The 25,726-nt window shown below is 41.2% G+C and overlaps 1 protein-coding gene across 4 annotated transcripts in view; it reads right to left on the bottom strand.

The window, feature by feature from the left end:
- The window catches only part of LOC120551191 (PH and SEC7 domain-containing protein 1-like), a 95,826-nt gene that overhangs the window by 13,053 nt on the left and 57,047 nt on the right, over positions 1-25,726 (bottom strand). For all 4 annotated transcript variants that reach the window (XM_039788415.1, XM_039788417.1, XM_039788416.1 and 1 more), the window contains one exon: positions 11,043-11,086. In XM_039788415.1, coding sequence (XP_039644349.1) covers positions 11,043-11,086 — 44 coding nt within the window. The remainder of the gene's footprint in view (positions 1-11,042; positions 11,087-25,726) is intronic.

Below are 25,726 nucleotides of genomic sequence, written 5' to 3'. Positions count from 1 at the left end.
AAAAACAAAAGAAAGATGAAAGAAGAAAGGAACATAGAATGGACAATGAAGGGAGAGAGGGAAATAAGGGAAAAGGAGAAGAAGAAAGAGAGGAAAGAGACAAGGAGAGAAAGAGAGAAGAAGAAAAGAAAGAGAGAGGAGAGAAAGAGAATAAAGAGAGGAGAGAAAGAATAAAGAGGAGAGAGAGGAAGAGGGAAAGAGAGGAGAGAAAAAGAGAGGAAAGAAAAGAAAGACAGAACAGGACTTTGATTAAAAAGACAGGTGGTGATGTATGTTATGAACATGCTTTGTGTATGTGTGTCTGTGTATGTTGTATGTGTGTGTGGGTTGTGTGTGCGTGTGTGTTTGTGTGTCTGTGTGTCTGTCTGTGTGTGTGTTTGTTTGTCTGTGTCTCTGTGTGTCTTTGGGGGTGTGTGTGTGTGTGTAGTGTGTGTCTGTCTGTGTGTGCTTGCGTGTGTGTGTGTGTCTGTGTGTCTGTGTTTGTGTTTGTGTGTCTGTGTCTCTGTGTGTGTCTTTGTGTGTGCGTGTGTGTGTGTGTAGGTGTGTGTCTGTCTGTCTGTGTGTGTGTGTGTGTGTGTGTGTGTGTGTGTAGGTGTGTGTCTGTCTGTCTGTGTGTGTGTGTGTATCTGTGTGTGTGTGTTCTGTGTGTGTGTGTATAGGTGTGTGTCTGTGTGTGTGTGTGTTTGTGCGTGTGTGTGTGTATAGGTGTGTGTCTGTGTGTGTGTTTTTGTGTGTGTCTGGGTGTGTGTGTCTTTGTGTGTGTGTCTGCTAAACTGGATGAATAGCTTAAATACGTAAGAATAAGTTTAAGTAGCGAGAGTGGTTGAAAAAGTACAACAACATCCTACACTGGGACACATTGATTGATTTACCACGGCAGGATTCGAACCCTGGTCCTCCACACCAAAGCCCTGCAGCATAACCACTGAGCTATCTTTAGATCAGACAAGGCAAGGTCCTTCAGTATTTATAAAGCCTCCCTTTGATCATTAATCGCCACACCTAATGAGTGAGAGACAGTGTGAGAGAACCCTTCAAACAAGCCTTAATAAATCCACAACAGTTAATGCTATCGAAACAGCGACTTGACCGTTAGAGGCACACGGCCTTTGTGAACGTATCGGTATAAAATTTATATGGATAAACATAAAAATGTGGGCATGTCAGCAATTTAAAAAAGTGGTTCGTTCTGCTCTTCGCTGGAAAATATGGACGCCTTTTATCATTGCTGCGGATTGAGAGAAATTTGTTTTTCTCGTCATTTGGAAGCTCGCTGAGCCAAAAGTATGAGACGTATCACAAAACCGAGCAGATTTTCTGAAACTAGACAAAAATACCTACGTTTTGATGTATAAATTGTGTATGACAAGTAGATATTGTGGGCGTGAGAGTGCTACGACAGCAGGAACTAAGATATTTTTTTCGAAGCTTCCCCTCTAGCTGTGATGTCATCCACTCTAAGCAGCGCAATACACACCCTGTTTAATCGATAAAATTTCCTGAAATAATCACTAAACTTAAACAGCTTTTTAACAAAAACTGTAAAAGATATCAAACTGAAAAGTAGACCCCGGCTAGGCTGAATATTTGTGAACATTTTAAAGTTTGTTTGGCGTCTGTAGGTGAAAGTATGAAGGAGTTGAAAACTTTTGGGAGCGGAAGAAGATTTTAAGGGGTTGAAGTCTGCTCTCATTGACTTCAATGTAAAAAAAAGTGTTAAAAAGCTTAAAATTTAAAAAAAGTATAAATAGTAGAAAAAAAGTTGAAGAAGTCCCATCATTAGCTGAAAGAGCTGAACATTTGAAAAGTTGAATGGTTTAAATCGGTGGAAGTATGCAGAAGTTACAGAGAGCCAAAAAACGTACGGAATAAAACGAAAAAGAATAATAAAGAACAGGATAACAATAGGTGGAATGCTGTAAAACAGCATTCCCCCAATTAAAGTGCCCATATTATGAAAAAATCACTTTTTCTGGGATTTGGGGTGTTATTTTGTGTCTCTGGTGCTTCCACACGCATACAACTTGCATGTGTGAGTGCAATCAAAGATAGTACAGAAGAAGAAGAAGAAAAGAGGTCTCACTCTGAAACAGAGACCTGGTGAAAAGAGGATCTGCAGCAGTGAGAGAGAGCTGTGCAGTACAACAAAAATATGGTGTTTTTTTAAATTAAACCATGTAAACCTATTGTGGTACAACCTTAAAATACAGTTATGAACCTGAAAATGAGCATAATATGGGCGCTTTAAAGTGCTCATATCATGCTCATTTTCAGGTTCATAATTGTATTTAGAGGTTGTACCAGAATAGGTTTAGTTTTCAAAAAAGACCATATTTTTGTCGTACTGCACGTTGCTGCAGCTCCTCTTTTCACCCTGTGTATTGAGCTCTCTGTTTTAGCTACAGAGTGAGGCATCAGACTTCTGTACCATCTTTGTTGGGAGTCGCACATGCTCAGTACTGCTAGCTAGTCAGAAACAGAGAACGAGGGCGTGCCACGCTAGCAGCTAGGCAAGCATTATAATTTGTACTGATGTTTTATCTGATTTATCTTTTTTTCCCTTATTTTTATTCTTGCTACCAAATCCTAACATTGGCTGTTTGCTTTTGTCTTTCTGGTTCGTGTTATTTGAAACTTTATTGTTTTAATTGTAGCTTAAAAAATACAAACTTGAACATGATACTGTTTTATTGCTGGATTGCTGAATTGTAGGTTGGTCCCATTTTGCTGGACTGGGATTATATTATTTATACCTTTTTTTAGGGGGTTTGGTTTCAGATATTGTGTCGTTTTTGTCCTTTGAATCCAAATTTCTTTCTACATTTTCTTTCTTTTTTGAATTTTTGTCGTCTTCCTTTTCCCCTGTTATTCTGACTCGGTGGTTCTCATGAAGTAGACCAGGTACGAGTCCTGATCTCTCTGATGGTGCAGTAATACGCTGTATATGACTTTGTTTTTAAATCTCTGGGAATGTGCTGCTTTCTGAACCTATATTCCTGTTTTTCATGTGGCTGATGTTTAACTGGTTCTCTCTTACAGCACACAGTCTCTGCAGTGAAAAGCTTCTTACCTGAGTTGTAATAATAAATGTTCTTTCATTCTAACTTTAAAGAAGTATTTACAGAGCACTGACATGTCTCTAAATATAATATCATTTACCAGACTCCATTCTTTATTAAAGTACGTTTTCAGGCTGAGAGTTGTTAAAGTTTCTGTGCACATCACTCATTAGAAACAGGCTTCGGGGAGCCATCTTTGTAAATGAGGATTCTGATGAGCTGCTGAACTCCGTGTGTGTGTGTGTGTGTGTGTGTGTGTGTGTGTGTGTGTGTGTGTGTGTGTGTGTGTGTGTGTGTGTGTGTGTCGATTTCACACAAACAAGTCTGTCAAAACAAGTCAAGTTTAACGACTTTTAGTCGACTTTCTCCAAGTGAACAGTGCCTTTATATTTTAGTTTAGATGATGACAGAATTGTGTTATAACTTGTAATCTGTGTTTCTTAGCCCATTATATTTAGTTCTCATCTTACATTCTTGTCTACTAGGTCCTTTATATTTATTTTATCATTTTATCACCATTTGTTTTGTTTTATTTTCATCTTACTATATATTCTTGTCTATTAGCCCCTTTTTTATTTTGTATTCATTCTATTTCTGTTTTACTACCATTCTTTAAAATGTAATATCTTTATTATTTGTGTACCCATTCTTGTTTATTTTCATCTGTTTGTTAAAATAATTACAAACTTCTGTTCTTTAGTACAAATGCAGATTATTATATAAATATATATTACAGTATTGTATATATTGTGTTTGAAAGACAGACATTACGTAGCGGTGCTGTACCCATGACTACAGCAGTGCTAATCCTTTCTCGTCTAAATAACCGCTCACAATGCACCGTATGCCTTCTTTTGGTGTTTTTAAAGGGATTTGTCACATTAGGAGATGATAGATGCTTTAGGCAAAACAACAGCGAGTGTCTCTGCATCCGCCCGGTGAAGTAACATGGCAATTCCACTTGTTACCTCACCAGGCGGCACCCATGCAAAAGTTCAGCCCGAAAATAGAAAAATGGCTGGATGCCGAACCCCCCCGAGACCACGCTATGAGTAACCAACAGAACATAACAGCAGTTAACCCGGTGCAGGAGCCAGAGAGAGAAACGGGAGGCAGAGACGGAGCCAATGAGCATGTAGCCTGTTGCCTGGTAACTGCTGGCCTGCCTGAGTCCCATTCTACATAGAGACAAAGTGAGGGGGGAGGATGGATGGATGGATGGATGGAGGAGAGCGATAAAGAAATGAGGAGACAGGGACAGAGGAGGGGGAGAGATAGAAAAGACAAAGCTGATCCTTCCCAGATGGCAACCAAAAAAAAAGAGAAGAGGGGAGGGGAAAAAGAAAAAAAAAAAAAAAAAAAGAAAGAAAAGGAAAAAGAAAAAAAAAAAGAGGAAAAAAAAAAAAAAAAAAAAAAAAGAAAAAAAAAGAAAGAAAGAGAGAGAAAAATGGGAAACAAAAAGAAACTAAAGGAAATGAGAGAAGAGGAAAAGACAGGTAAGGAAAACATAAAGGAAAGGAAAGGAGATGAAAGAAAAGCAGAGGAAAGAAAAGAAATGAGAACAAAATGGAAAGGAAATAAAAAGAAAAAGAGGAGAAAGTAGAGGAAAAGAAAGGAAATAAAACCAGAGGAATGAAAACTAACGAAGGGAAAGAAAAGAGAAAATATACAGGTAAGGAAAAGAAAAGCAAGGAATTAATTCGAAAATTTGAAATTAAAGGAAAAGAGGGGAGAGGAGTGGGGAGATAAGAGAAAAAGAAAGAAAAGAATAAAGAGAAAGGGAGGGAAAGGGAATAAAAGAAGGGGGGGGAACGAATGAGGATACGGGGGGGGAGCCAAAAAGCCAAAACCAACCCTTCACCAAGAAACATTTGAAAATAGGAAAGTAAGGGGGGGGGAGGGGGGGGGGGGAATAAGGAGCTCATGGGAATCAGATAAACAGGAAAGGAGAGGAAACAGGGAGAGGAGAAGGACAGGGAGGGGAGAGAACATAAGGAGAGGAAACAGGGAAGGAGAGGAAACAGGGAAGGAGGGGAGGACCGGAGAGGAGAGGGGAAACAGGGAGAAAGGAAAGAGGGAGAGGAAGAGGGAAGGAGAGAAAGCGAAAGAGGGAGGAAGGAGAAAAAAAAAAAAAAAAAAAAAAAAAAAAAAAAAAAAAAAAAAAAAAAAAAAAAAAAAAAAAAAAAAAAAAAGAAAAAAACAGGAAGGAGAGGAAACAGGGAGAGAAAAGTGTGTTGATGCAATATGAAGAAATGACGGACGAAGAAGTTGGCCAGTTGAAAGAAGTGCATGCTGGGATCTTTGTGCTGATGTTGCAGCATCAGTAACCCAATGAACAGAGCTGCTGTGATTCACCTGTGACTCTGACGAGACAGCAGTCAACTGAAAGAGGACAGTCACACAGGCGGCAGGTTCACCTTTACATCATCCTGAGAAGGACTTCTTTTTAAAGAGGATGCTAATTTATAATCTAATATGAAGAGATTGTAAACGTCTTGTAGTGTTTTATTAGACTGGATATTGTTATTTTTTTGGGAAATGCTAAGTCCACGCCTGATTTTTGCAACTCATTCTCATACCAAAATTATAGGCTGATTTCCAAGGACTCCTTAAACGACACCTACGGTCATTCTATTCACTGCAGCATGGTGGCGATTTAATCATGTGACCGTTCTATTTAACGTAACGGGCGCAGTTTTAAACACATGGTTAACGTTGTAAAACAGGACTAGTTATGTTTAGGTGACAAAAATACTTAGGGTTAGTAAAACATCAGGGATCGGCTTCAAAAGAGTCACGTAAAACTACCAAAATGAGGACTTAACGTGGCGTCCCAGACTTCACCGCGTTTGTTTGACCCCAAAACCACCCCAACCTTCCCCCCCCTTACAGAATTCAGGCGCTTGTATATTTTGTCACCTCACTTCCTCGTTTGCTCTCGCGTTAACTACCACAGCCGTGAGAGGTCGCCACCTAACAGGAAACGTAATTGTGGGTCGTTATGAGCTGCTTGCATAATCGAACCAAACGGACGTTTTCTGGGTGACGATGAGCTGGATTTTCTCGCTCGAGCCAGTTGTATATGTTTGGCAGTTGTGTTCAAATATCAACAATCTTTGCGCAGCACCACTTACTGCACCTTTAACTGGCTGAACAGGAAGAGCTTTTCAATGGTGTGGCCAAAGAACTTCTAATATATCAAGAAGTGCCACTCCCTCGTTACTTCCAGCTTCTGAACTGGTTGCAGTTCCACCAGAGTTCCATATAGGGGGCGCTCACAGGCCAGTGCAGAATGAATGGGGCTCTATGGAGATATACCCCTCAAAACCCTTTTCTCAGGATATAATTTTTTGTCTAGTAATTTGAATGTTGCATTCGAAAAGGCTAAGAAAATACACACTGCTGTGTGTTAGATTTTTTTAAAGTCGCTTTTTTGTTCTAAAAAGCCTTTTAAAATGTTAATGACGTCATACACATATACGGCCGGAGATACTGCTTTACGGCAAGCTCTGAGTCACTTCCTTTGTTCTCTCGAGGCATCGACAACTCAGCTGATAGGTTAGACTCTCTCTCTGTTAATACAACTCAGCTGATAGGTTAGACTCTCTCTCTGTTAATACAACACAGCTGATAGGTTAGACTCTCTCTCTGTTAATACAACTCAGCTGATAGGTTAGACTCTCTCTCTGTTAATACAACACAGCTGATAGGTTAGACTCTCTCTGTTAATACACGTGCTAGAAAGAGGTTTGCTGATGTTTTAAAGACTACGCCGAAATATTTACTCTGACATTCAGGCTCTGCTTCGGATGCCGTCAAGCGGGATCTCTGATCGTAATCAGACCTTCACTGACCAATCAGCATCCATTAGCAGAATGCTAGTGTGTTATGGGCAACAACGACTCACCCTGTAAGAAATCAAAAGGACATAAGTACTCGTTCATTCAACTTTCGACCTATAACCCATGTTGAACTTGCAAAAACTACAATCAAATCTGAGGTTTCTCAACGACAATCGGGTGAAAGAGACAAATTTAGCCGTCTAGCTCCATAGAGTCCCATTCATTTTGCACTGGACCGCGATCACCCCCAGTGTAACTCTGGTGGAACTGCAACCAAATTCGGTACAATGGGGCTGAATAGGGAGTGGAACGGCTTTCTGTAGACCGGCTTTGGCGTGGCCCTAGTGCTCATATTATGCTTTCTGGCGTTTTCCCTTTCCTTTATTGTGTTATATATCTTTGTTGTACATGTTATAGGTTTACAAAGTGAAAAAGCCCAAAGTCCACCCCAAAGGGACTTACCATCTCCAACAGGAAACACTGTTCACAAACTGCTCCAAACAGCTCTATTGTAGTCCAGCCTTTACTTCAGAGACAAACGTTATAATGCTCGCCTAGCTGCTAGCATGGCACGCCCTCATACTTCTGACTGGCTAGTAGTCCTTACCTAGGTACTGCGCATGTGCGACTCCCAACAAAAATGGAACAGAAGTGAGATGTCTCACTCTGTAGCTAAAACAGAGAGCTCAACACAGAGGGTGAAAAGAGGAGCTGCAGCAAATATGGTGTTTTTGAAAATGTATTATTAACCTTGGAAATGAGCATAATATGAGGTCTTTAAGTCCAAAGTCTGAACCGCTAGTTGCTATATAGTTGTGTAATTTTAATTTGCAGAGAGAAAACCTTGCACTTAACGTTTTAACGGGCATTTTGTATTCATAGTTAGACCGGTATCGTAATGCATCATTATAGGATTGTCTAGCAATACATTGATTATCGCATAATTTCTGTATGGTGAGCCATGTATGAGGTACACAGTGGTTCCCAACCCTAGTTTCTATGCACAGATCTCCCTGTATCTGTGACCTGTTGTGTCTCTCTTTCAGTGCACAATGATCACAGCCCCCACCTCTCTCCCTCTGCTCTCCACCCCCGCTCCTGAATGAGGAAGCATGTGTGTACTGTATATGTCTGTGTTTGTATCTGTGTGTGTTTGCGAGCGAAGAACATGTGGGTGCATCTAACTGCACCGTTGAGAGTGGCCGTGTCTTTTCTCTGTGGGGGTGTGAAATAACATCCATCGCCCTGTTGCGCGTTGAATTAAAACACTGCATGCCCACACACACACACACACACACACACACACACACACACACACACACACACACACACACACACACACACACACACCTGTAATGAGATGCACATATACAATTTGTAGTCATGTAATCACAGCACACACTTTGTTTTAGTGTCTGAAAATCACAGCTCTATCACAGGCCTTTCACTGTACCGGAGAGTGTTTTTTTAAAGGTCCCATGACATGGTGCTTTTTGGATGATATCTGAAGTCTCTTTTATATAGACCTTAGTGGTCCCCTAATACTGTATCTGAAGTCTCTTTTATATAGACCTTAGTGGTCCCCTAATACTGTATCTGAAGTCTCTTTTATATAGACCTTAGTGGTCCCCTAATACTGTATCTAATCTCTTTTAAAAACTAGGCCCCAAAAATAAAAAAAATTTTTAAAAAAAAAAAAAAAAAAAAAAATAATACTGTATCTGAAGTCTCTTTTATATAGACCTTAGTGGTCCCCTAATACTGTATCTGAAGTCTCTTTCCCGAAATTCAGCCTTGGTGCAGAATTACAGCCACTAGAGCCAGTCCCACAATGAGCTTTCCTTAGGATGTGGATCCTTAATTATTTATATATCTGTTTTGTTTTATGTACATTATACTGTTCACATGTCAATTTTGGATTTACCTTGAGAATTGTTCTCTCTTGGGTGGGGTGGGATTGCGGGAAAAAATCAAGGGGAAAAAATGAAAGAATGGAAGCCCTCTCTGTTACATGGAACTGTAATGTTGTTGCCTGTGAAATTGCTCCCAATAAAGAAAGTTAATAAAAAAATGAATATCTTCCTTGTAAATATAATTAAGTTCTCATCTTCTATTTATTTCTTCCTTTAGTGCTACTTGTATATTGTTTTGTTGCCCATTATTATTTATGTTGATGATTCGTGACTTTTGCGATACTTGTTTTTCGTTATGCACCAGCATACCAAGACAAATTCCTTGTATGTAAAAGAAGCTACTTGGCAATGAACCTGTTTCTGAATAAAATCGAATATAGGGCTGCTAGATTACGGAAAAAATGACTTTTGGAAAGATGCATTTATTTAATTTAAAGGAACAGTGAAACAGTTGACACCTTGAACTGTGAAATTTCCCTTAATACTTTTCCTGTTGAACTTTTTTAATCCCCCTTAAAATAAATAATATATTAAATTGTTGGCTGCATGAGTTTAGCTTTCGGGAGGGATGAAAGTGCGTGTGTCATTTAGACAAAATAACAGTTTAAATTAAAGGGATATTCCACCGTTTGTTGAAATAGGGCTCATCACGGTCTCCCCTAGCTGTAGATAGGTGGGCCAACGCATTTTTTGTGCATGCATTGTTTTAGTCCGGTGCAACACTGGCAGCGCAGCCGCTAGTTAGCTTAGCGTAGTGAATGGAATCCTATGTTGCCGGTTAGCATGTTGTGAGTAAAAGTGAGCCAACAAAAGACAAAAAAAAACAACCTAATTACTTGCACGGAGACAAAAAATGCGTTGGCCCACCTATCTACAGCCAGGGTAGACCGTGATAAGAACTATTTCAACAAACGGTGGCGTATTCCTTTAAATTGTTTTTCTCAATCACATTGGTTTTTTTTGATCGCAAATTAATAATTGCACAGCTCTACAGAATACACACTTTCTTGTGCTGCGATTACAATGTGCAAATTGCAAACGCACAAACCGTGGCAAACACTTCCCAGCAAGACCTGTAGGAGGACAAACAAAAGCAGCATTTGGAGCCTCAGAATGCATCGTCACACGGTGTCAGTCCGTGTGTTGGGATCTCAGTCAAGTGAGTAAGCAAGTGAAAAAATGTTCCTCTGTGTGATGAAATATGCATCAACTAAGCCAGTAGGGTGTGAAAGTGGTGGCAGAAGTGACACTGTGCTCTGCTTCCAAATAGGGTTTTCAAAGCAGAGACAGATTTCGCTCTATGTCAATGGTCTCGGCCAGCTGAAATATTAAAAATGAACATGTGCAATGCTCTGCTGCCAAAGCTAGAAAAAACCAGACCGCTGTGGGCTGAATCTGTAAGTCTGTAATTCATTTAGTTTGGAGGTGGATTCTCTCTTTGCTCGGTGGTGTTTACGTGTCTAAAAAACGACATCTTTTCTACTAGGGGGTGGCCTCTTATGCGGTGGCAGTGTTTAAATAGCTGTCTATATGTCAGCGGAGATGTTTGAACTGATTGCCTGCCTCTCTGTGGATCTCCTCCTCGATCTGCTCCTCTGACCACTTTTATTCGGCTGCTTCGGGAGCGCTGCTGCAGCTATTTTTGGAGAGGTAGTGGGAGGCTGTGGTCACACCTTTGTACAGGATGCAGGTAAAGAGCCATTTAAAATGAGTCTCTCTCTCTCTCTCTTAGTCATTGTCTGTTTGTTTTCTCCATTTTCACATGTACAGAAGCATACGCACATGCAAATATGCCTCCTGTGTACATTAGTACATACAGTATATCTCTCTGCTACCGTGTGTGTTTGCTGCTGAGAGACACAGGGAGGAAAGAGCAATGCAGTAGCCATGGAGTCGTATCCATGGTGCCGTAACTATGGCAACAAAGCTCGGGAAGCTAGTGACTTAATTGGCATCTCCGAGGCACTCTGCAACTGTGATCCAGAATAGCAACCCTTGACACACTAATGTTGCCTTCACATGCCAGACAACACTCACGTCATTAAAGAGGATGCTAACAAGTTAATCAATATCCCTTAATGTTTCCTTTCCTTCAGGACAACGTGTGTGTTTTTGAATGTGTTTCAGTTAATCATTGACGAGGAAAAGGACAGAAACAGAGTCACAGAGGAAGAGTAAAAAACATAAATGTAGTTTAAGGTGAATAATATCAACATCGAATGACTTACAGAGTCCATTGCAGCTTCTGATTCTTGATTGAGTTGTAGAGAGCCTGCAGAGAAAAAACAAGAAAATCACATTTTCAGTCAACAGCAGCTATGTTCAGCTGTTGGCGATTTGATCACATATTACAGGAGGGGTGGGCAGGTCCATTGTGGTTTTCTGTGGAAGCTGCACAGTAAGCAAGCCGGCTTCATTCAATAAATTGTACTCTGAAATGTCATCCCTTCTCACGCTGCTCAAACTGCTCTTTGCCTGAGCCTAACTCATTTTATTTTGCCAAAACAATCCATCAGTCATCCAATCAGTCCAACCACCACAACATCAGTTACAAAGCCATTATCCGCAGAGCACCCGGGCCTGTCGACGGAGAGACGAGCAAATCAATCAGCCCGATAAATAATTCAGAAAACGCATCGACCGGCATGAAGCGAAATTAAGCTACAGCTTAAGAACATGAACATAAAAAACGTAACTATAAAAATATGACAAAGACATTAGTGAAAACACACAGCTGAGTTTACACATTTCTCTCAATGCTGTAGTGCTGATCAATTAGTTGATTGATTGATTGATTGATTGATTGATTGACTAGTGAAGCAGGATGTCTTTATTAACTCAAGATTTGCAGCTTTCCTCAGTTTTAAGTTATTATCAATGACAAAAATCCATAGAACTTACTCCTGTTTTGGACTGTTGGTCAGACGTCACTTTGGGCCGTAGGGAGTTGCGATGGACATTTTTCAACATTTAATTTGATAGTACTAAATGATCGATTCAATTAATCGACAGATTAATCAATGAAAACAACCATTAGTTGCACCTAGGAGCAGTGTTAGATGATCTGTTACTTCAGCTGCAATATAACATGTAAAAAGACTCATAATATAACTATATATAAAGTACTCCATTCAAACATTCATGTTAACACCAACATGTACTTAGTACTCATTATGCAGAATGGATTCTTTTAAAATGTAGTCGGTTAATGTTTAGCTAGTTTTTAGCTACCTTATGTACTGCTCGGTTGTTTAATGTATAACACATTATATTTTATAATATGATCATTAGCAGTCAAATGAATGCGGAGTGAAAAGTGTTATATTTGCAAATCAAAGTATTGGGGTAGAAGTATAAAATAACAAATAAAATGGAACTACTTAAGTAGTACCTCAAAGTACCTCAAATGTGTACTTGATAGATCACGATACAGTAATATTTCCTACAAAATCAATTGAGGAACTGTTTAATGGATAAAATCACCGACAGGAGTGACGGTTTTAGATAAATCTATCTAATTAAATACCTGATGAATCGAAGCAAAACTCCAATAAAAATCCAATAATGTCATGAAGCAACGTAATGTCAATATCAAAGATTTGCAGCATTGGTCTAATAAAACCAGACATACTGTATTACTGTAAAGGGATAACTCCCTTTGAATAAAAGGCAAATTACTGTCGCATCACCACCAAGTTCGCTACGTATATCGCTGAAATTGGGCGTTTCTGCATGTCTGCCTAATTTCGACACACTTTATTTGGGCTAACTTGATGTTAAAAAAACACACCTTTTCACTTCTTTCCACCAGTTTTTTTTTTTTGCATTTTTTTCGGGTCATTGTTTACACTCCCGGGAGAAAAAAAAAACTCTTTTACTTTCATTATCATGAGAATCAACAATAAAATAGCAGCGGGGAGAATAAAAGAGAGGTGATCTCTGCTCTGAAAGGCTTCAGAAACGCAGCACATTTTGGCTTCAACTTCCTCAAAATCTGTAGCGACGATCCAGCCCTGTGGACACTTTACAGAGCAGACATCATGGAGCCATCAGACCCGAAGCGCTAAACACACAGATGGAGGCTGTGGGTGCAGCTGACAGACAGCAGTGACAGCAGAGGTGATGGAGAGGACACTTAAAGGCACTTCATTCCCACCCCGTTCACCTCTGAATCCCTTGTAGACCCACATCATACTTTCACTCCCACCGTGACTATAACTGCCATGTGTGGGGGAAGAAACGTCACTCCCTAGCTAAAATCGATCCTTTCCCATTACATTCCTTTGATTAAAGAGCTGCTGCTAATGGTCGTCACTTGGATTCTGCTGTTTTAGACTTACCAACCTATTATGAATATGATTTTGTTGTATTGCGACTTTTTAGTCAAATGAAATTGGATTTATAATGGGGTTTTGATTCAGCGTGCCCAATCAGGTTCATTTCCAGAGTTTTCTGGGCTTAATCAGAAATAGTTCCATGAATATTAACGACCATCTAGCCTCTGGACCATTACAGATTTAAGTTCTGGTTTGAATAATCGCTGTACTGTAAAAGTCTTAGCAATTAAACTATGACTCAAACTAAAATGTGCTCATACATTTTAATAATCACAGACAAGAAATACAGCTGAGCTTACCGGAGTCGGCTGATTTCAATTGTTTAATGATGTGCCATAACAGCAACATATTCTGTCTACAGAGGTTCATTATGTGTGAATGAAGAAAATGGCTTTCAAAAGATTTGGCAATAAAACTAAGCTTGGAGCTGTGGCTAGAAGGCATTTACCCTACAACCAAACACTGTTTATATAATATGAAAAAAAAAAATCACTTCATGGGAGGATAACTCGAAAATGCTTTGTTTAGTAGCAATAATTGTGTTTGGATGTTTTATAACCTTTTTTAATGTCTTTCGTTTGGCCTTTTGTTTGCAGCGATATGCTCTCCTTAACGCCATTTGGTAGAAAAAAAAATTCTGGGACCATAGAGAGCCAAGGAAGGTGAGTACTATATACAATTTATATTGTTTTTGGGTGAACTATTCTTTTGAATTGCTCGTTTTGTCCAACAAACACTTCCAAACTTCAAAGATATTCAGTTTATTATCACATAAGACGAACAAAGCTAGAATTGTTTGGCATTTGTGCTTGATAAATGTCTTTAGACAATTGAATTAGTATAAATGCCTCTTTCTGTCCGAAGATTCATTAATAATGACATTTTTAATTGTGGTGCAACTTACCATCTTTTTTCATGAGAAGTTTTTCATGGGGTTAAATGTATAAGTGTGCATATATTTCTATAGTTTACCCTAGCCAACATGGGACAGATTTAGTGTAAGTGAAACTGTGTTAAAGGTCATTTTATTCCTGAGGAAAATGTTTCATTTGTACAAAAAGAAAACACCTCCTGTTGTAAATAATAAAAAGGGAGCACGCAGTATCAACAGCAGAGGAACTCTGTGGATTTAAAGACAGAAGACTAAAGAGGGAAGTACGTATAAAAAAAAAGGTGGATTGATTGAGGTGGAGTATAACTCCGAGTCAGACTCCCTCAGTCTGGAGGCTCATTGAGACAAGGATGGATGTTCGTCACCTTCACCTACTTGCTTCATAAACGTCACCGAGTGCCAGCAAATGAGAGCCATTAGCCTTGATTGGTGGCTTGACACAATATGCTGGCAGCCGACCAACCTCCTTCATCAAACGCTCTACAATCCATATGTGAGTGGTTGTATAAAAACATCTTACAAATAGATGATAAATCAATAATACAATAGTAGTTTCAGAATTTGTAATGCAATAATGGTTTGTTGTGTGAGGATGATGAGTTAAACGTGGCTGAAATAAGCAATCCACCAGCTATTGCGAGCTATTATTCCACGTTATCTGGGGTAAGAAATCATTTATCATGACACGTTTCAGGAAATGAAGTAGGAAAACATTATTAATCTCTGTCTTTTGGGGATTTAGTTTTGAAGATGTGGATCAGGAGCACTTTTGTGATGAATAACGATGTGTCTGAATGACTTGTAAAAGTAAAAGTAACATGAAATAACCAAGAGTTTTTCTGTACCTTCCTCCTCTTTCTGGCCTGCGGGTGATTCTGTCCGTCCTGAGCCTTTCCCAGCAGGTCTGGAAACACCAGGGGTTTGAGTGAACGTGAGCGTGGGGTTCTGGGACAGCGAAACGGGTCCATCATCCGAAAGTCCCTTCCGTAGCGCACGGTGCAAAGAGAGCGTGAGCGTAGGCGCCCCGCAGAGTGCAGGCTGTTAACACCGATCATGCTCAGAGACAACGGTGCAAAAAACACTGGACATTAAAAAATCTGTCCAAATGATTCAGTCTTTTATTTTTAAGTCCTGGAGAAAATAAGTTGATCCAAAGTGTGAAATGATCGTCTGATCTGGATGCTGTCCAGTTGATGTGGATGTGCCACCAGACAGCTGGAAGTGAATTCAGCTGTTACTGAAAGCAGCTGGGGATCAGCGGAGACCGCATAGAGAGGCAACACATCATCAGTCTGCTGTCAGCGGCTATCAGCATGCATCAAACCCTAACAGTCGCGCCCCTGAGTGTCTTGATCAACGCCCACCAGGCAACACCGGGGAGACCACATGACGCTGAATTATTGATAAGGCAGCCATGTATTATACATGTACAGAAATTACTCCTTTGCTGCAAATCAGGAAGGCAAGACTTTCTTCCGCAAGTGACAATACATCCAGCACTTTTCTTCCAATGTGAGCGCTCAGTCTATGAAGTTTAAATGGAAAATAAACTGCAGTTAAATGTGTAACTTTGTCCAGGTGACGTGTGCGTAGAGGTGAGTGAACGCACACTCTCAGCAGGATACGAGCCTCTGCCAAGTTACCCAAAGGTGTCCAGCTGTCCTCTTTTAGAGAAAGCCAGTGACAACACACTACAGAGATGAATGCTTAAACCTGCACTCACAGGTACACACTTGCACGAACACACACAGAGGGACAAAAGCTCACACTTTCGCAGATGGTACGAAAAGCAGAGGTGTGAACGGACAACCAGTGTGAAACAGATGGGTGCAAAATGCGGAAATCAAGAGGTAAAAAACACACGCAGGCCTACAATAAGCTCTTTATGCATATATGAACACAAACACATAGACAAAAAAAAAAACACACACACACACACACACACACACACAATAGAGGGAGGTACAGAGGGGTGGGAGGGGAGGACAGCCGCCTTCGGACTTCAGAGACGGGAATCCAAAGAGCAAGGTGGATTTCGTCACAAGCCCAAAAATATGATAGAAATTAAAGAGGAGTAAATGCTACGAAAAAAGAGGCGGATGGAGAAGAATCAGAGATTTAGCGCTGCACGTTCCTGTTGCTCCCACTGTAAAATGGATACCATCAGTTTTACAGTCACAGTGCTGATTGTCAGATTATCTAATTTCTTCCTGCTGCTCTCTGTCCATGTGTGGAGGTCCGCTGTGACTGTTTACCCCCTCCTCTGTGATCCACTTGTCTCAGTCAGTATTTTCTCTCAGACTCTTTGGTTTTAGTCTCTTCGCATCGTACGTTTGGCGGGTTTGGGGGAAAAAAAGGCAGCCCTCCTGCTGCTCTTCATGCCTTCCTCTTCTGCTGTGTGAAGAATGTGGATGTCTGGTTTATCTATCTGTTGCAATATTTACGTCCAATCCAGCGCTCCTCTTGCTTCCCTTCTCCCTGCTGCTGCTGCTTTTGCTGCGGAGGAGGAGGAGGAGGAGGAGAGGAAAGGAGAGCTGGCTGCCTGAATCGCGGAGCGAAAAAAACGAAGCTGATAGGGACGGTGCTCTCGCTCTCTCTGCCTCCCTCTGCCTTTGCTTCTTCAATGCGTACCTCCCTCCCTCCCTCTCTCAGTCATTGCTAGCAAATCACAGTCTGCTTCTTACACACACACACACACACACACACACACACACACAAATGCAGGCGAGGTTACGCACACATGCATGCTTTTTTTTTTTAAATATACTCGCAATGGCAATTTAGTATTCAGTGCTAGTCTTGTGGGGGAGATGGGTAAAGAGAGAGGAGAAAGAAACATGCAACAAAAAATGGGCAGCACAGGGGCAGTGTGAAAAGATGTGTGTATTCAGCAACGCTGTGAATTAAAGGAATAGTTGAACATGTTGGGAGAGATCAGAGTCAGTTTCATGTCTAAAGGGCCCAGACGCACCAAACCGGCATAAAAAAACTAGCGGCGACGAAGGCCGACTGTTGCGTCGCCTCACATCGCCTGTGTCTGGGCCAAAAAGATGCACGTGAAAACACAGCAAAGACTACAGCCAGCGGCCGACTAGCACGTACGTTCTGCGCCTACGTGAGAGGAAATAACTCTCTAGACCAGCATGTGGCGGTAGTCTGTATTCGTCATTCAAAAAGGGATACCGGAAGGCTGGCAGGACGGACTCAAGACGCTAGTTAGCCAGCTACCACATTGACAACAAATGATATTTTACCGTGCGCTAGTGAACAATAAGACAAACAACTATTTCTGCTAATGAGCTCAATGAAAATAAAATCATCAATCTCACGCCCTCTTGAATTTAGTCGTTTGCTTGATTTCCTCACTTCTGTTTTTGTCCTTGTGCACCGATTCGCTTAAAGCGTAACTCTCGCCAAAATGCAACTTAGGGTCTTTTTGTGAATGTACACGAGTCAAACTTTGGTTTAAAAGCATATTTAGGACGGAAGAGCCACTTTTAAGATTTACCGTATTTTCGTTTTTTTGGTCAAATGGCCTTTTGAATGGGAGTGATAAGGGCACTTTCATGCTAGCCTCAAAATAGCTATTTTTAAAACACTAAGAAGGCTCGACACAACACAAAACGTTGCTCGAAGTATCACCAGGGGCTCTACACCTTAACGGAAGCATTGACAACGTTGTTTGTGGACCCAGAGTTTACTAAAAAGAAAGGTTTTGAACAACTCACCGTAGCTCTTGTTGTTTCCGGCCGCTACCACCTCGGCAGTCAAAATGAGTCGATATCCGAATGCGAATGAACAGACTCCATACGAGGCTCCTTTTTCAACTACAAGGTCAATGCTGTTTTTCACTAATGACAAAACAAAAAATAATCCGTGCATTTATATGGAACTAAACTTTAGGAGCTTTCCATCTTTACTCTCCTCCCTGTTATGTTGCATTCGGAAATCGATTGTTTATGACTGATAAAATGGCTGCAGCCGGAAACAACAAGAGCTACGGTGAGTTGTTCAAAACCTTTATTTTTAGTAAACTCTGGGTCCACAAACAACGTTGTCAATGCTTCCGTTAAGGTGTAGAGCCCCTGGTGATACTTCGAGCAACGTTTTGTGTTGTGTCGAGCCTTCTTAGTGTTTTAAAAATAGCTATTTTGAGGCTAGCATGAAAGTGCCCTTATCACTCCCATTCAAAAGGCCATTTGACCAAAAAAGTCTAAAAATTAAAAATCTTAAAAGTGGCGCTTCTGTCCTAAATAAGCTTTTAAACCAATGTTTGACTCGTGCACATTCACAAAAAGACCACAGGTTGCATTTTGGCGAGAGTTACGCTTTAAGCTGAACAGCCAAGAGATTTCTCTCACCGACGGCCAATTCAACATGCAAAATCGTCTGATAAGCCACCGACAAGGGCCGACACAAATCTTCTCTGCATTCAGTCAAACTATTCCCACCCCAAAATCAAATTTAAAAAGCAACCAAACATGACCTCTGCAGCAAATCTATAAAAAGAACACTTTAAGTGCCCTAAAGCGGACATGGAGCCAAATCTTCAAATTCCTTTCGACGATTACTCCCAGAAAAATAAACAAAAAACAAACCATAACAAAAAGGGGAAGCAGCAAAAAAAAAAAAAAAGGAGGCAACTCAGAAAATTGAGCATCTGACAGAAACCTTTGCTTACAAGACAAAATTGAAGACGTGTGTCCCCGAGAGAAATCGCCCCAGTGGAATTATTGACTTGAGAGGGAGTAACTGGGACAACATGAGCTACAGGAGTGTGACGGGAGATTGAATCACTCTGTCAATCACAGACTTGTATCGATCGGACTGATTTTAAGTCTGAAAATCAAAACAAAAGATTCAGAGCTCAGTTTCCCAAGATGGGACGGAGAGCCAGAAAAAGTATCGTAGCTTTTTAGCTGCGAGTGTTGGATCATTCACTTTTATTTAACCTCCTCTGTCGGAGTATGAACTGCTCGGTTTGCAGACAGGTTATGAGACAGGAGTCGATGGTACGAAAACATCTTTTGAATAACCCATAAAAATGTTGTCCCATAAGAAACCAAGCTAATAAGATAATGAGTTTGTAGAGCTTTATTCCCCCCGCTCACAATAACTCTTCTTATTTATCCAGGTAAGCTGTTTGAGAACAAATTCTCATTTGCAACATTCACACAATTACACATTCATACGCAGTCTGCTCAGGTCAGACTGTGGCTGTACTGCGCACTGAGCAGCTCCACTGGAGCGGTTGGAGGTTGCTCAAAGGTAATGAGGGAGGGACAAGCACCGCTCTTGCACTTTCCCCCCCCAGATTTTATCCTGTCGGGTCTGGGGGATTGAACCGACGACCTCCCGGTCACAAGCTCGCGTCTCTAACCTTTAGGCGACCACTGTCCCCCCCCCTTTATCGAATGAGGTGTACAATGGCGAACACATTGCCAGGGGGAGCAGGTCAAAAAGTGACTTCAAGCACGAGACAGGATGTGTTTACTCTATCAGTGTTACCTGATACCATACAGTGTGAACCATAGTCCTGCACCTTGCGTGCTCATCATCCACCTAAACCACTTCCTACAACCCTCAGAAAACAGACATTGTTTAATGCTCTACTTCTTTCTATTCCTTCTGTTGTTGTTGTTTCATCACACAAAGGTTTAGGCGCATTAACTATTAAAATGAATGCGTCCAAACCTCTGTGTAATGAACTGCACCGGTGTATTTGTTGTTGTCCAATTGACTACCTCGTCCTCCTGCTTTTCTTCTGCGTTGCATGCCCTTTGCTAAATTTAAAACGTAATAAAAGTTTAATGGGTGCTGCTGTGACCGAACGAAACCCGTCCCTCTCTCAAGACCGGCGTCTGTCTTTTGACATGCGCCATCGGGGGGAGGACATGTTGGCGAGCCGTGACTTTAACCACGAGGGAAGATATAAAGGAACATCAGCGAGCCGGTGGAGGAGGAAGTGGAGCTAACCTTAGACTGCGAAAACCCCGAAACAACCTGCGTCGAGAGGACAGCCTGTTACAGGAGGAGGTCAAAGCTTCCGTGTTGATTTCTGCCGCTGCCTCTCTGCTTCGTCGGTCCTCTTAACCTTCCTCCCTTACACTCTGTGGGCGGCAGCAGCAGCTTGTGGGCTTGTAGCTTGAATCTGAAGAAAAGCATCGAGTTGCCTTTAAACAAAGCACTTAACCCAGAGGTACTCTGGTACGGCGCTGCAGCAGACTGCCCAACACCTGCTCCCCGAAAGCAACCCAAACGACGGTAAAAGGCCAAATAAATCAGCCGTCTTTTTTTTTACCTTATGCCTTCTATCAGTTTTCCCGTCTGCTGTCAGTCTCTCCATCCCACTCAATATTTCACATCCTGTCTAAATCTCTCCCTCTGTCACTCATGGAGGGTCCAGACAGGGCGGGGGAGAGGGGGAGAGGATCCACATCCTCACGTCTCTGCTGACCTCAGCAGCTGCCTCTTCTTCACACTCTCTCTCTCTCTTTCACTACCCTGTCTCTTGTCCCTTCTCCTGCAAGAATTTTATTAAAATGTGTTTTACCATTTAAACAGTGACATTTCCTCGCTGTACACACTGAACGTGTAATGATACGAGTAAAAAAAGTAGCATCTGTCTTTGGTTTCTCTCCCTCCTCAGACATTACTTGCTTGTCTTTGCCCAGGCTGGCGAGGCCGTCGAACGCTGGCACTAAAGCTTGCTGTGCAGATTTCAGACACATTCGTAGCTACTGCCAGACTGACAGCAGCGGCTCATTCAAGAATGGTTCCTTCGCCCTCATTTACAAATACAAATAAGTCATCCGTCTTTTCCCTAGCCATCAATGCTGCTGCGCAATCGATAACATCAGTGCACCTAATTACTGTTGGAGGAGCGCGGTTCGGGCGTCTTGATTGAGCTGTACAACATTTTCATTCCAGCGGAATTTGTTCTCCTGCTCTGATGCGGGCTGGTAACCTACTTCAGTGCATCGTTAGATCACTCTTCAAGCTTTAAGCCCTGAGCAGTGCTGAAGAGAGAGAGAGAGAGAGAGAAGAGAGAGAGAGAGAGAGAGAGAGAGAGAGAGAGAGAGAGAGAGAGGAGTGCAAACCTATGCATCTCTGAGCCTCACAATAAAGAAAGAAAGTTTCCTCTAAAGCACTAGCTTGGGCCGGCAGCCAGAGTTTCCGACTCTGCAGGGAGCTGCGGTAGCTACACAGCAGCTCTGTTTTCCATGCAAGCTGGTATAAAGGAACAAGAAGTGGTTATGAAGGCTTAAAAGCTTATTGTGGCATTGGGACCACAAGTCTTCATCATTTCTTTTTGAGGTAATTGCCCAAACAGTGAGCCGCTTACGGACACATAAGGTCCAAACACTGCAGTGCTGCAAAAACTGCTTTGACAAAAATTAGTTAGCAAAGAAATAAACATCTAGATTAAGTATAAAAGTGGACAAATTACAGTACCGCATGGTTTCTGGTTCACAAGATTAACCTTAGAAGGAAAACTTTGGCCAATTTTTTTTCGATATGTATTCACAATGTTGATGTCAAATTCTTAAAGAAATAGTTTAGACATCTTTGGGAAATACACGCTTTCTGGTGGGAGGTTAGATGAGAAGATTGACAGCACTCTAATATATGTTGGTTAAATATGAAGGTTGGTTAGCTTAGCTTAGCACAAAGACTGGAAACAGGGGGAAACAGTTAGCCTGGCTCTGTCCAAAGGTAACACATTCTACTCTCTAAATGTTTCTAATCAACACGTTACATCTTGGTTGACTATTTTTGATGGTTGCCTGGCAACTGCTTAGAGCAAAGAAATAGTCCAGAACATAAAACACAGTTTCGGTTAAACAAACGAGACATAATTAATAAGTCAGGTTTAGAGGTTCTAGTGGGCCCTTCAGACCAGCCTTTTTGCTAAGCGAAGCTAACTGGCTGTAGCTTCATATTTAGCCAACAAATACGAGAGTGGTATTAATCTAGCTGAGAGCTAATGAGTATTTTTCCCAAAATGCCAAACTACTTTAATATCTTGACAACGATGTCCAGCAGTGCAAGAAACATGAGCAGTTGTAAACACATCGTAACTTTAACCAGATTATTTAAACTACTTCATTTGGAGGAAAAACTGAAAGAGAGCAAACTGGGGTGGTGGTGGTGGTGGCGCAGTGGAGATGACACATACCTTTGGTGTGGATGATCTGAGTTCGATTCCCACTGTGATACATCAACCAACGTGTCCCTGAGCAAGACACTTAACCCCTAGCTGCTCCAGAGGCGTGCGACCTCTGGCATATAAATATATAGCAATTGTAAGTCGCTTTAGATAAAAGCGTCAGCTAAATGACACGTAATAATAAATTCTCATTGCACTGGAAAACTTACAGTCAAAGTGGAAACAGAAGTTTTGTCTGTAAACTGTGATGGATATGTTCCACAGAGAATACTTTTAGAGTTTGGTTTGTTTTCTCTTCCAACTATGGATGACCTGGATGTCCGACCAGTCTGACTTCTTTTTACCGATGTTTTTAAAATCAGACCCAGGTTGAAATACACCCGAATAACCCTGGGCCTCCAATAACGTCAAAGACAGGACTAGCTACTGTATCTTACAGGTATGTGATTGCGGGTGAATGTTGTTGACTGGCCTCTGTGCTCGGTTTATGAGCAGCCTGTCAGCCTGTCACATCTCCCCTGACTGATAGTCTGGTGTGGGTAACTGCGGACGGAAATATCCTCTGGAGCACAATAAAATAGTTTATTGCCTCATTATGAACCCTGGAACAACAACACGCTAATTGAGACAAACAAGCATCAGTACTCGACTAGACATGTGCACTGTGTGCAACCTCCATCTATCCTGTTACTGGTGAGATGTAGTGACATGCGCACCTATCAGCTCAGTACAATCATATTGTCATTTTCATATTCTAGGAACATTTCATTCGATTTAAATTAGTATATAAAACTTAATCAACTTTCAATCAAGTTACATGAACATATGGTTGGAAACTCATGCATGATTTAATTCTGCTCTGCGATGGGCCTCAACAAAACAAAGCAACAACAAAAAATAACTTCAGGCGCGACAGTTTCCACTTTACATTTACAATGCTGCTTAATGCACTGACCTTGATCAAAGTCTACAACACGTTTTTAAGACAAAATATGAGAAAAACTAAAATAATTCTGCTGACAGCGATATCTCTCGAAGTCGCTCATACTGATCCCCAGATAATTATCACCCGAGCTCAGGGGCGGCTCTACAGGGGGACAAGGGGGGGCAGGTGACCCCCCTTGCCCCCCTGTAGAGCCTTGCCCCCCCAGCTGCCCCCCTAACTTTGGTGATCCAAAAACTGAACTTGTAAAAACAACCCGCCACTATGTCCACAAGCTTCTCAAAACATTGAACTAAACAATACATTTACCAAAAGTGAACAATTTAATTTTTAATTTTAAATGTATAATTAGCCCCCTGCCCCTCAAATACCTAGCTACGTCCCTGATTCAAACGTGCGAGCGGCGTTTGCTCAGTCTGGCTCACACACAGCGAGTCTGCTGCAGTATGATGGCCCTGCAACCCGGCTGGAGAGACTGAGCTGCCCCCCCCCCCAGAGCCTCTGAAGGTGAAGCCAGTTTCCCCAGGTGAAGTTTAAACACACATGTTTAACTTAAAGTTACATTTGTAATGAATGTATTGTATGCTAAAGATGATTCAGCATCAGCAAAAACAGCGCATCTATTACGTCAAATCGCTCCCTCGTGATTTGTAAGAGCACTCTGCCCTTTGATTAGTTTTGATTTTAGTAAAGACAAGAACAGCTTAATATAAAATATAAAATCTTGTTTGTATCCATAACGTTACTGATGGCAGCCGTTTCGCCGACGTTACGTTACAACACACAATACAGTGCCAGTTGGGAGATGATCATTGTTATTTGATTAGCCAAGCAGTCCTATAAAATCCACTTCCTCTCACATATCACAGCAATAATGCTGCACAAATAAAACCAGGTCACAACTGGGGAAATAACAAATACAATAGGATTATAGGTTTTGTGGTTCTGTTCACAGAAACTACATCCTGTTATATCGCGCAATCATACGTGAATTCGCGAGATCTCGTGGGTCCTCGTGACTTCAGCTGTCAGCCATGGCCGCAGGCGTTACGCAACAAATCCAGACCTGGTGGGTATTGACGGACGGCGGAGCACGGAGCCGACACGCAGCGGAGCCGGTCCGCTGACGTTCTGCATTCGGTGGAAATCCCCAGTTACTCGTTTGTTTTTGATTTCATTTTGAGATTACTATCGGCTTTTTACTTATCTATGTATTTACGTTCAGTTACTATTTAACCTAACTTCCAGCACCTATCTCTTTGTTGGAGCTCCAGACTGTGTGTGCTTGTTCGAGTACCGGCCGTTAGATGTGGTTTGGGGGAGGGATTAGGGAATGGGCTGTATTTTTCTTTCTTCATTTTTCCTGTGATATGCATACACTGTACACATTTGTGTATTTGTTTAAAGAAATAACATAATACAAATATTTGGAAACAAAGAGAGGGTTTTGAAGCCAAAGCTGCACACGCTCAGTTCAGGAGATTGCTCCATTCTGCTCCTCTATTGTGGTGGTAATGGGAAACATATCACAAGGTTTAATCAAAAGAGAAAGAAAAGGAATAATTAAGAGAGAGGAAAAATCAGCGACAATCGAGAGAGTTATAGAAGCAAAAAAAACGGTGGAACTAATTGATGCTGAGAGACAGAGGGTAGTGTACCTGAGGGACAGAGGTGGCAGGAGGTGTCATGGGGATGCAAAGCCCCTCTTATTATTTTCCAGTCCACCAGGCAGCTGATATTCTGTTTTAGCTACAGGGCTCAGCACTGTTTCCTCCTGTCCCTCAGAGCAAAGCCTCAACATATGGCACAGTCTTAAATAATCACATTTTACTGTGCGTTATGATGGATGTAGCACACATTAATGCAGAGTTTTGACTTTTATATAACTCTGAATAAATGCAGAGTTTGTCTCCAAAATGTATAAATGTCAAACCTAAGACTGCCTGAAATGCATTATTAAATGTATTAAACAATTCTGCTCTGTGTGTCATTATTATATATAGAAAGACATAACAAATATCCTTGAAAAGCACTATAATTAGTTCACAATTTGTATTGAGTTTATAATCAAAAGTATAAATCATTTTGTGTAGTGCCAATATTTTCGGACTCTAAAGGGAATGCCATTATTTTGCAGGTATTTGGTCATAAACCAAAGTATTGAAGAAAAGTCAGAGGATGATCAAAGTTCAAGTAATTCTGAGTGGAGCATGACCGTGAATCCATGTAGTGGATGCTGACATATTTCACACTTTGACCTGCAGGTAGTGCCACAGAAAAAAAGGGATGAAGGGATCCTCTCTACACCATGATTATCAATCAATCAATCAATCAATCAATCAATCAAAATTTATTTATATAGCACTTTACAAAAACCAGCAGGTATCCAAAGTGCTTAACATCAGAAAAACATGTCATACAATAGAAAGAATGAACATAGAAAACAGTAAAATCAGAAAAGGTTACACAGAAACAAAAGAATGAAATTGTCACAGCACTGCTACGTATTAAAGGCCAGACGAAACAGATACGTTTTGAGTTTGGACCTAAAAAGAGCTCCATCTGTGATA

Source organism: Perca fluviatilis, chromosome 21 (assembly GCF_010015445.1).
Source record: "Perca fluviatilis chromosome 21, GENO_Pfluv_1.0, whole genome shotgun sequence".
Taxonomy (NCBI): domain Eukaryota; kingdom Metazoa; phylum Chordata; class Actinopteri; order Perciformes; family Percidae; genus Perca; species Perca fluviatilis.
This window is presented reverse-complemented; position numbering and strand designations above follow the sequence as displayed.